At 43.3% G+C, this 11576-nt stretch overlaps 1 protein-coding gene across 1 annotated transcript in view; it reads left to right on the top strand.

Moving 5' to 3' along the window:
- The window catches only part of LRP2 (LDL receptor related protein 2), a 197737-nt gene extending 186457 nt beyond the window's left edge, over window positions 1–11280 (top strand). The window contains exons 72-79 of the mRNA XM_082689243.1: window positions 1867–1957; window positions 2772–2839; window positions 3028–3145; window positions 3864–3993; window positions 5079–5180; window positions 6726–6833; window positions 10517–10588; window positions 10778–11280. Of these exons, the coding sequence (XP_082545369.1) occupies window positions 1867–1957; window positions 2772–2839; window positions 3028–3145; window positions 3864–3993; window positions 5079–5180; window positions 6726–6833; window positions 10517–10588; window positions 10778–10936 (848 nt within the window). The 3' untranslated portion in view covers window positions 10937–11280. The remainder of the gene's footprint in view (window positions 1–1866; window positions 1958–2771; window positions 2840–3027; window positions 3146–3863; window positions 3994–5078; window positions 5181–6725; window positions 6834–10516; window positions 10589–10777) is intronic.
- Window positions 11281–11576: the final 296 nt, after the last annotated feature.

Below are 11576 nucleotides of genomic sequence, written 5' to 3' on the forward strand. Positions count from 1 at the left end.
GGTTTCTGTGGTGGGAGGGCCTCACCCACTACAGATGGGAGGGTAGGAAGAGGGTCACTGTTTTCCTCGCATGCTCATTTCAGAGTTTTGATAAATGGAAAAGGGCCACATGTTAAAAGGCATTGTACACTGTTGGGAGACGGAGGCCAGATAAGGATGCAGTGGGTTTTTTTCTCATCTGAAATACTGTGGGTGACCTCTGCCTGGCAAGACTGGTCTTCGATGACTCTCAAATTAAGAAGCATATCAACCATAGGTGTCCACTGGTGATCCTAATTAGTGTCCAGTTCTTAATATCCACATTTAAAAAATCATCCTGCAGTTCACCAGTGGCCCATTTTGTGGCTCACATCCTTGTTTTTATGTTTTAGTGACCATTTTATGGTTCCCATCCCTCAGTTTTAGCTGATGGGGAGATGCTTAACCACCTTTGTCCACCAGGGGGAGCAAGTGGTCAAACCATGCACCACCTTTTGGCTCTTCCCAATCAGGCTGAAAAGGTGGCAGGTTTAGAGAATGAACTCAGGGAGAGAAAACTGCTTCCCCAGGTTCCCTTCCCGAATCCCCACCCTTTCTGAATCCCCACTCTCATCCCAAGACTACTGGAGAAATACTGGCAAGCTTACAATATTTAGCAATATGTTGAACCAAACGATTTCAGGCTTTTGACATTTGTTCTCTGCGGTAGATGGACAGTTCTGACATTTATTGCGATTTCACACTCGGGAGTGGTGTTGTCCAAATTGTCACCCCGTGGACTACTTTCCTCATTTACATTTTTTGCCAAGTGCATTATAGTAAGATTCTTGGTTAAAAGAACTTAACCAAAGCAAGCACGCTAATGGTGGTAGTTATTCCATATAGGGTCTTGGTTTGGTATATTAATTAGTTAATTTGATAAGTTTTTGAGTGCCTACTACATGCTAGGCATTAGTGCTGGAGGTAATGGAAGTGAAAAAACAATGTTTGCTCGCTCTTGTTGGGTTTATATTCTAGTAGGACAGTAAATAGAGACCCACCCACCCCCAATATATAATATCAGGTCGTAAAAGCAAAAGGAGAAAACCAAAGCAAGGTAAGAGGGTTGAGGATGGGGTAGGAGTTGGGTTGCCTTTAGCTAGAGTTCCAAGAAGGCCTCTCTGATGAAGCAGATTTTGAGTAGAGTTTCAGATTGAGGGACTGAGCCAGGAGGGCATCTGAACTCCTTAAGTAAGGGCACAAGTTCTAAATACTCACTGAACATCTTCTAAGTATGAGACATGGCAACACTAACAAGCCCATCAGGCACATCCAGGGAGTACGTGGGGGCTGAGCTGGAACAGGGGCTCAGAGTGAGGGCAGTTTTGGAGGACTTAAAAAAAAAGACAGCTCTGACTAGCTGTCTTATCCGGCATCTGTGCCCCTGCATTGTGTGTCTGTCAGTTGCTTGATGGGTCCCTGATGCTTTGGAGCCTTCAGTTCAAGTCCAGGTGTCCCCAGACTGAGCTCTTGTATTTAACAGGGTTTGCGGAGGAGAATTCTGAAAACTTCCAATGAGAACGTGAATGTCCTAAGAGATCCCTTTACCATAAGCGTCTTTTAAACATTAATGTATGTTCTGGAGTATAGTGTCTCTCCACTGTTTGGAGGGGAAATGCTATAAAATTGCCTCTTTCCTTCCACCAAATGTGCATTCCTTTCAAAAACCTTATTATTAAGGAAATTTATCTGACTCCAGGGGAAGGTAATGTTTAGAGAGGGAGGTTAAGTAGCTGCCCTGCCCCACCCACTCCCCACCCCAACCCTGTGCCTGAACAGATCTGCATGGTTTGGGTGGCCTGCAGAGTGTGGCTGACTAACCGCATGCATGCCTTTCCCTTTCTGCAGCCATCGAAAGTCCTATCACCATGCCCCCCCCATGCCGGTGTATGTACGGAGGAAGTTGCTATTTTGATGAGAACGACCTCCCCAAATGCAAGTAAGTCTGAATCTTGAGGTCCAAGCTGTAGGCCTTGTGTCTCCTGGAGGAATTTTAGACCAAGTGGCCAGAAAAATAACAAGAACCTTGCCACTTCACTAATTTTCTCGTCTTTGCCAGCTTGCCCTCCCTTGGGAGAGTCCACAGAGAAGCAAGGCAGTGTGTCTCCACCTGTATACTGTTCATAAGAATCTTCTGGATCAAATGGCCTACCCCCTTCACAGGGATTCTGCATTTCCCATCCCGCCTCCCCAGGAGATGCCACAGGAGTGTGGGCCAGCTCTAACAAGGGCTTAGAGAAGTGACAGCCCCATTTTTTCCCTACTCATCTGGAGTGGTAATAACATTAGGATTGTGGGAGACCAGGTGTCAGCAGTGGTGCTCCAGCCCAAGCCCTCGTGATGAGCAGAGACTGGGCCAGAGATGTGGAAAAAAGAGAATTACGGAGAAAGCTCTAACACGGAGCAAGATAAATGGAGGTCTCTGAAAGTACTTAATGAATACGTGTCAGAGGAAAGAACACAATGGTAGTTTTCAGTTTTCTCTTGAAGAGTTCTGGAGGGTAAATGTGACACCATGAGGTTTATTTGATATCAGGGTCACAACACCAAAAGTGAATTTCAAAGTCGGATTGCCATTCTTTCTGCTCATCGCCCACTGGCAGAGCACAGGAAAGTCGTGCAGGACACATTGACTGTTCTGCACATAATTTGCTCAGTCTACCCTGTCCCTACCCGAAGACGGGCTTGTAAGAGCTATGACTCTGGAAGCCTAGGAAGGCCATAGCTTGTGAACCATTCTTCTTCTACTTCAGGTGTCCCAGCGGCTACATGGGGAAACACTGTGAAATAGGGCTTTCCAAAGGTGTCCCTCCAGGAACAAGTAAGTTCTAAGAATATGAGCAGCCTGGAAAGGCCGCACCGCTCCTAAATTCTGAATGCTGTCTAGATTCTGTTTAACTCCGCCTTGGGAGAATGAGTGGTTCTACCCCCTGCTTCCACCGTAAAGTCTTCCAGTGCCTTTCCCTTTCCACCTGCTGATACGTTCCCTTCTCCCCTCTTTGACGACAGCAGTGGCTGTGCTCTTGACCATCATCCTGATCATCATCATCGCCGCTTTGGCGGCTTTAGGATTTTTCCACTACCGGAGAACGGGCTCCCTTTTGCCTTCTCTGCCCAAGCTACCAAGGTCAGTTTCAGTATGGGGAAGATTGATGTTGGAAGCCTGGGTGATGGGACCGTTTGAATAAGTTAGGTATTTTATTTATATATATTTTAAGCACAGTGTGCAGCTTGCTTTTTCTGCAGAAACAAAAAGTAGTGAACTTGAAGCCATCATCTCAGATGACAACTTCTGAATCAAGTGCTTCTTTGGAAGCCTGGGTGCAGATCCTATTTTATAGTTTAAATTTTTTTTTTTTTTAATTTATTTGACAGACAGAGATCACAAGTAGGCAGAGAGGCAGGCAGAGAGAGAGAGGAAGGAAAGCAGTCTCCCTGCTGAGCAGAGAGCCCGACGCGGGGCTCGATCCCAGGACCCTGGGATCATGACCTGAGCCGAAAGCAGAGGCTTCAACCCACTGAGCCACCCAGGCGCCCCCTATTTTATAGTTTAAATGGTTGTGCCCACTGGTGGGCATTTGGGTCAGACTGGAACTCTCTCTGTGGGATGGACCACTCTTTATTCCTGCAAGTGGCCTATTGGCTCTCTCTCAGATCTCCCACCATTCGGGAATGTGCTTTAACACTTCCATGTAGCTGAGGCAATGTCCTACCATATTTGATGTGCAGATTCATAGTGGGAATCCAGCCCTTCATTAAAGGAAGAGTTTGCAATATGGAGGAGAGGGCACTGTTGCCAAAGGTTGTTTAAAAAATTGCACATTGTTTCAATTACTTCTTTTCAGCTTAAGCAGTCTAGTAAAATCCTCTGAAAATGGAAATGGGGTGACCTTCAGATCGGGAGCAGATGTTAACATGGATATCGGAGTATCTGGTTTTGGGCCTGAGTCTGCTATTGACCGCTCGATGGTGATGGTGAGTGTGGCTACAAGGGACAGTTTGAAGGTTTTCATTTTTACTGTTTTTTTTTCTTTTTTAAAGAAAAGAAATACTTTTATAAAGAATAAAATTAACCTAGTAAAAAAAAGATAAAGCATTGTGCCTCTCAAAATAGTCTTTACAAAATTAGGAAACATTGTTTGTTGCAGAAAGTTCTCTAAAAATACTAGTAATACAATTGAACTCTACCTCTGCTCTAAGTCACAGTTGAATCCTGAACAGTGTTGAATTTAATGGGAATCTTAAGCAGCCTTGTGTGTTTTGGGAGGGGGAGAAAGAGAGCATGGTGTTGCTTTAATTTGGTGACTCCTTGTATGTGAAAGGAAAGAGTAGGGAAATACGTCTCCTAGTCTCATATATTTTCCCACCAATGTAAAATATTGACAGAACAAGCAGTGATTTTTAGAGTCGGTGGTTGGTTCAAATCGTAATTCTGCCACCTGCTAAGGATGTTACAGTAGGCACGAGCTTGATCACTCTGACCCTCACTGTCCTCATCTGTGAAATGGGTACAGTAATACCTCTTGTGAGGATCAAATGGCTACTTTATGAGTGGACTAGTACAGTCTTTATAATCAGTACTGGAAAATCACTTTCAGTATTCTGCTTTCCCCCAATTCTTTCATGTTTGCCCTTGCATAAAAGTACAGGGTGATCGGTTCTTCCCTTTTTCATATCTCCCTCTTCTCCTCTTAGCTCTTTTTCCATCACCCACTCTTTTCTTGGTTGTACAAACCCAATCCCCAGGTGAATTATTTGTATTAAGGAGCCAAAGACAATGTGGATATAGGGGGGAATGTTTGCTTTCTTGATCTGATAAATGAGTGCATTTATTAACTTTGTGTAATGGTTTGCCATACGGAAGCCTTATGTCTCCTGCCCCCCTCCGTTTTTTTGGGTGGGGGTAAGTTCTTTTTGGGTATATTTGGCATAGTACCTGAAATTTCTTGAGGTATGAGGAGGGCGCCTTCCTTTATGTGTGAACCAGATATATATATATATATATATATATATATATATATATATATATATATATGGTTTTTTTTTTTTTTTTTCATCAGAGTGAAAACTTTGCCATGGAGATGGGGAAGCAGCCCATGATATTTGAAAACCCAATGTATGCATCCAGGGACAGTGATGTCAAAGTGGTTCAGCCAACGCAGGTGAGAAATCAGCCCTTTCTTTGAGGAGCTGCTGTTGTTGAATCTTGTTCTATTGAATAAGACCCTCTTAGAGTTCTCCCAACTTACCTTTGAATGGAAGGAAGCAGTGTTCATTCATTCTTCTGCTTGATATATGCAGTCACAGGATGGACCCAAGGATACGACACCAATTTCGCACATAGTTGCTGGGGTTCAGCGGCCCTTGGGGTGCTGACCAAGAGCCTTTTCATTCTGAGTGGTCAGGGCAAGAACTAGGAATCCATTCAGGGGCTTGGCAGGCAGTGCCAGGCACACACAGGCTCTCTGTAAGTATTTGTGAAATGGACAAGTGAATGATCGTCAGGTCATTATATAGAGATTTGGGGGACTGGATATACTCTCTGGGTTCTTACTGATAGCACAAGGGTGTTATTTGAGGTGACCTCCCTATACTTGCCTTCCCCATACATCTCTGAAAAGTACAAAAGTCTCCAGAATAGATAGGCAGTTCTCTCAGTTTCCTGTGGTGCAGCCCTATTACTCACTCCCTTCAAGAGGAGCAGGGAGACAACGTAGGTGTATAGATGAAGGAGAAGAGGTTTTCATGGGCTTTGGATCAGTAGCTCCCATACCATTTCTAGTGCTTGTCAACTCTTAGTCTGTCCTTCTTGTCTTTGTGAAATATGGTTTCGTTGTTAATACCTAAACTTCTTTTGAAATCATAAGATATGGTACCTCTTAAATACAGAAGTGTTTATTTTATGAATAGCTTTCCTAAGATCAGAAATAGTTGCATCTTGAAAGCATTTTGTCTGATCCTTTGATATCCAGATAGCAAAAATCTAATCACATGATAAAACAGATGTGACATCTCGGTTGGCATTTTCACTTGAAATAAAATAAGGCCATGTTTACAAACATACCCACATTTGAAAAGAAATGAAACAGTGAATATAAAAATACAGGAAAAAGTGGATTTTTTGCCGTGTAATTTGTTAATTATATATTGATAGTAATTTGGGCTTAAGAGGGAACCTTGGAATCACATGTTACAGAAAAATGTCTAGAGGGTTATTAATTCCATTATACCTTTGTTTCAGATATTCAGCATCTTATAAGCAGTCCTCTCAGATTATTAATTTTACTCTAAATATCCAAAGATTAGATTCTCAGTTCTGATGAGTTTGGGAATAATTCATGCTGTTCCTCTAGATTTGGTGGCCAGTGTACAGCCAGAGTTGTTGATCGAAAAATACGGTCCGCAGTGGGAATACGGGAGCACAGACAACACAATAAAATTGTCATTACTGAGAGTGTAAGCTGTGATACGTGTGTTTGCCTCCCAGGATTAAGGCATGACATGGATGACATAGTGGTGGTGCTTCTGATTTGGGGAAGATGGAACGGTGTTTAGTCCTGGGCGATGGGGTTAGTCTCATGTAAGAGAAAGAGTGCCTGGCTATGTCTGTGGGAAAGCAAGGCTATGAAGAGAGCCAAAGAGTTAATAAGAAACTTCACAGCCAGGATTGTTTCAAAACTGGATACTGTGCTTTAATGTGCACACAGGTGACTGTATCTGGAAATGTGGATAACCAGAACTATGGAAGTCCCATCAACCCTTCTGAAATAGTTCCAGACACAAAGCCGACCTCCCCTGGTGCTGAGGGAACTCAGGTAACAGTGGATGGCTACTGAAAGGACGTGAGATTTGCAAAGGGCTTCAGAGTTGCTGGGTTTACTAATGCTCAGGGTAACTAGGGAGACCCTGATAAGCTCGTGGAACCTATATATAGGCAGTTAAGAAAGATAATTTTTTTTAAAAAATAGTAAATTGAAAAATTTTCCACAGCTAAAGCCACATTTCTGAAACAGGCATGATACTCCTGGTGACATGAGAGACCATAATAGAAAAGAAAGGCAACAGACTTCCAGATCTAGTCTCTTCAGACCGAGGTGCTTGTTTTCAGAGAATGACTTCACTATGTCATTGTGTCACTGTGTCAAGGATACATGTAGAAGACTCTTTCCTTTTGTTACATAGTGGAATTTTTCTACAGTGTACATCTTTGTTCCCTGAAAAATGTGCTGTGTTCTTAGCTCCTCTGCTGTTAACCTGTATTCACCACGAGATGGCACTAGTTGATACTCTCTATCCATCCATGTGGCCATCCAACCAACCAGTGTTTTCGCCCTCAGTGTGCCAGGCACAGTGTTTAACAACCAAAAGTAAAAAAAAAAAGACCGCTAATGGAACTTCTCTATCATGCCTTCAGGCACTTTGAAATTTTTAGACTATTTGGTCTACAGAGAGAAAGTCAGTAAATAAATCTGATAGAAAATTTTGTGTTGATGTTTAATCAATCCCTAGTTTTAATGGCTACGTATGAAGCTAAATAAGATTTAGCTCTCTGATCCTGGGCCAACTATTTTACCTCTGGGTTCTAGAGTCTTCATGCTTCTCCTTAGGGCCACTGTTGGCATATGAAGTGAAATATTTGTGGTACAAAAGTTTGTCTCTGCGTTCCAGGACATTTTCCCATTCTGGACCCCGTCCGTGGAGCATCAGCTTTCTGTCTCCCTCAGTGCACTGTGGTCCCCCAGATCCTCTTCCACTCTGCCTCCCCCCATATTCCCAGTGGAGGACAGAAGGATCTGGCATGTCTCTGTCTTAAGGTTCTGTGACTTCTTCTGTGAAGTAATGTAAAAAATCAAATCCAAGGGTAGTTAGAAATCTGGCCACTTACATCATCCTTATTTCTCAAATTGCACCATCTCTGTGCATAACTGGTATCTGCCAAGTTAACTTGGAAGTCGTGTTGGATTTCCAGCACCTCAGATACTGGTTCCTGTTCAGCTTGTTTGGATCAAAATAAAAGTTGACTGTTCAGCTTGTTTGGATCAAAATAAAAGTTGAACTAAATTCATGCTCATGAGGGATACCTGGGTGGCTCAGTCGGTTAAGCCTCCCTGACTCTTGTTTTTGGCACAGGCCAAGATCTCAGGGTCTTGAGATCAAGCCCTGCGTCGGACTCCTGTGTGGGCATGGAGCCTGCTTAAGATCCTTTCCTGTCCTCCCTTCATGCCTCCCATTCTCTCTCCAAAAAAAAAAAAATAATAATAATAATTGATGCTAATGAGGAACTTATAACATAGCTCTCTGTCTACCTTTTTTCTTTTTTTTTTTTTTTTAAGGTTTTATTTATTTATTTGACAGAGCGATCACAAGTAGTCAGAGAGGCAGGCAGAGAAAAAGGCAGGGAAGCAGGCTCCCTGCTAAGCGGAGAGCCCGATGTGGGGCTTGATCCCAGGGCCCTGAGATCATGACCCAAGCTGAAGGCAGAGGCTTTAACCCCCTGAGCCATCCAGGTACCCCTCTCTGTCTACTTTTTTATATTTCATGTACTAATTCCTTCTCCTCCTGACACACACACACACGCACACGAGACACATACAAATGTTGTCTTAGAAAGGAATTTTCAGTTTCATATTTTTCAAGGGACTGAATTTCTTTCTTCAGGCTACATATAAAAGTGGATTTTGGAGATTAATTTTCCACAGACACCAAAAGACTTGAATGTCACAATGCTGTGTGTCTTGAATGTTCCCTGAGCCTGACTCAACCCCAAGGCAGTGTCAGGTTTATTTTATATTCTCACTTACTTTTTCTTTTCAGTCCATTTCAAGTCTAGTGATCTCTTCACTACACCGAGCTCTCTCCCAGCCTGAGCAGGAAGGGAATGTGGGGTGGGGCGTGTGCTGCAGCCTCTGACCTGCACGCCTGTCATCAGAAACAAAATGAACATGGAAAGACTTCAAATGAGAGATCTTCACCCATTATAGTCCCTTCTTTCTCATCTTCCTCTTTGCAGTATGTCTGCTCTTCCTCTTCTTTTTTTCTTTTATCCATTGAGGCTGAGACTCTTTTTTTTTTTTTTTTTTTTTTTTTTAATTTATTTGAGAGAGAGAAAGTGAGACAGAGCATGAGCCAGGAGAAGCTCAGAGAGAGAAGCAGACTCCCCGTGGAACTGAGAGCCCGATGCGGGACTCGATCCCGGGACTCCAGGATCATGACCTGAGCTGAAGGCAGTCGTCCAACCAACTGAGCCACCCAGGCGTCCCGGGGCTGAGACTCTTTTAAGGTCTCTTCTGCCCGGCATATCTAGTGATCTCCCCATATCAGTCATGCCCTAGGCACTGGAAGGGGCAGCCAGTGTGGCTTGAAGCCATAGAGGCACTTGGTTAGGATCTCCTTAGGTTAGCACTCATGTGCTGGAGAGGCTCACAGATCTGTCATTCATCAGTAAATGGGCTCAAAGGACTCAAATCTAGGAACATGAATTCTTGTAACTCCGTTCTGTCATTTTCCAAAAGTCACATTGATCTGCATTGGGTTTCCCAATGGGTTTGCAGTGGAAATCACCATGGTTCCTCTTATTAGTAATTGTTTAACCCCAGGTAGTCCATTCCACAGGTGTAAGTTTCCCGCTCTTGGCCTGAATGAGTCATCTTTTTCTTGGTGGTGGTCATGTACGGAGTAGGTGCTCACTTACATACAGATTACAATGAATGGTCTTCTGTGGTCACGTGCCCCCCTGACTCCTTCACATATTGGCCCCCTACTTTCACAGAGCAAGAGATACCCCTAAAATAGATGGGCTCTTTTCAGCAGGCCCCAGGCTACCCGCCATCATCGATGGTGATTCCTCTTTCGCTTCTTTGGTCTATGGGCCTCCGAGTCCTGTAATTACTGCCTACTCTTCCACCTACAATTCAGTTACATGAGCTTGCTGTGACTCTGTTTCCTCATCTGTAACAAAAGAGCACCCACTTCACAAACCTGCTGGGAAGGTAAATTGCAAAACTTATAGGCTAACCCCTGATACCTAGTGGGCTCTCAGTAAAGACTCATTTTTGGTATCACTATGGCTGTTCTGATTATAGGAAGAAATGACGAAGGGAGAAGGGATATGCTTGCGTTGACCAAGGATCAAAACCCCATTTTAGGAAATGGGAGTTACCATCTGGCTTTCTCTTTACATTTTCGGCAACCCCCGAAGAAATCTCTACTCTCTCCCAGGGCTTCTAGATTCTAGAGGCACAGATTCTGTCAACTCTATATGTCAAACCAAGGAAATATTTTGAAATTTATTAGACGAAAAGAGCCAGAGACTTCTCAGTTTCAGTTTGGGGGCCGTCTGAGGAGGAACTGAACAGTTTACCCAAGGGGCAAGTCACATGGTCCCAGGTCCAAATTTGCTTTGTCCTTTACTAAGAAGACATTTTAAAGCTTGAGGGGACCAAATCCACGCCAGAGAATTCCATTACTGAAGGTTTTCCATTTCCCCCTTTTCATTTAGGCAACAAAATGGAATATCTTCAAACGAAAACCGAAACCGGCCACGAACTTTGAAAATCCAATCTATGCAGAGGTAATCGTTGACAATTTGTCTTAGCACTAGCATTCGGCATTCTTCCTTAGCAATCCCTTGCTTGGCTCACTGGGATGTATGCTCAGATTATCTTGAGCAAACTGGCAATGATTTGTTTTCTTCACACGAAACTGTTTCTAGTCCTGTTGGGGGAATAAATGGCTGATCCGTGTTTCATTGTGGTCTTAGATGGAGAATGAACAGAAGGACAGCACGGCTGTGACTCCACCTCCAATGCCTTCTGTCCCTGCTAAAAGTTCCCCGAGAGGCCCAGTGCCAACCTATACTGCAACAGAAGACACTTTTATAGACACCGCGAGCCTTGTTAGAGAAGACTCTGAGGTATAGCCATGCCAGCTATCTAGGGAATAATTAGAAACACACTTTTGCACATATATTTTTTACAAACAGATGAAGAGAAAGTTAACATTCAGTACTTTATTAAAAAAAATATATATATTTTTTCCCAGTTCGCCTATAGTTGGAAGTGTCCATGGAAACTCTGCCTTGAGTGTCTTTTTTTTTTTTTTTTTTTTTTACTTAATGCTGTCTCCTATTTTTACAGATAATTATCACAATGTACTATATGTATATCTTTGCACTGAAGCTCTCCGAAGGTAATTCTATAAATATGTTGTACATTTGTAAATTTCAGAAAGATTATCACATCATTAAATTTGCTGATAAAAGTATCTGCTGAATGGGTGGTGATCATTACCGTAAATGATCCAACAAGGAAAGGAATTGACGGGGCGTGGGGTGGTGTAGCCATGTCTGAAGAAGGGTACCACTCCTGTTCTCTATAGGATTATTCAGGAAAGAGATCCGGGCCCCACTCCTGGGTCCATTTTTACACCTTTGGCACTTAATGAATGTTCCGCATTCGTTCAACATTACCTGTAACCTGGTCGGTAGGCGTATGGACAGAGGGTGCGGTATGTTGTGCGGACATCTGGATCTGCCTGTCGCTGCCTCCAGTAGCGCAGAA

This window comes from Mustela nivalis, assembly GCF_964662115.1.
Source record: "Mustela nivalis genome assembly, chromosome: 11".
Classification (NCBI taxonomy): Eukaryota; Metazoa; Chordata; class Mammalia; order Carnivora; family Mustelidae; genus Mustela; species Mustela nivalis.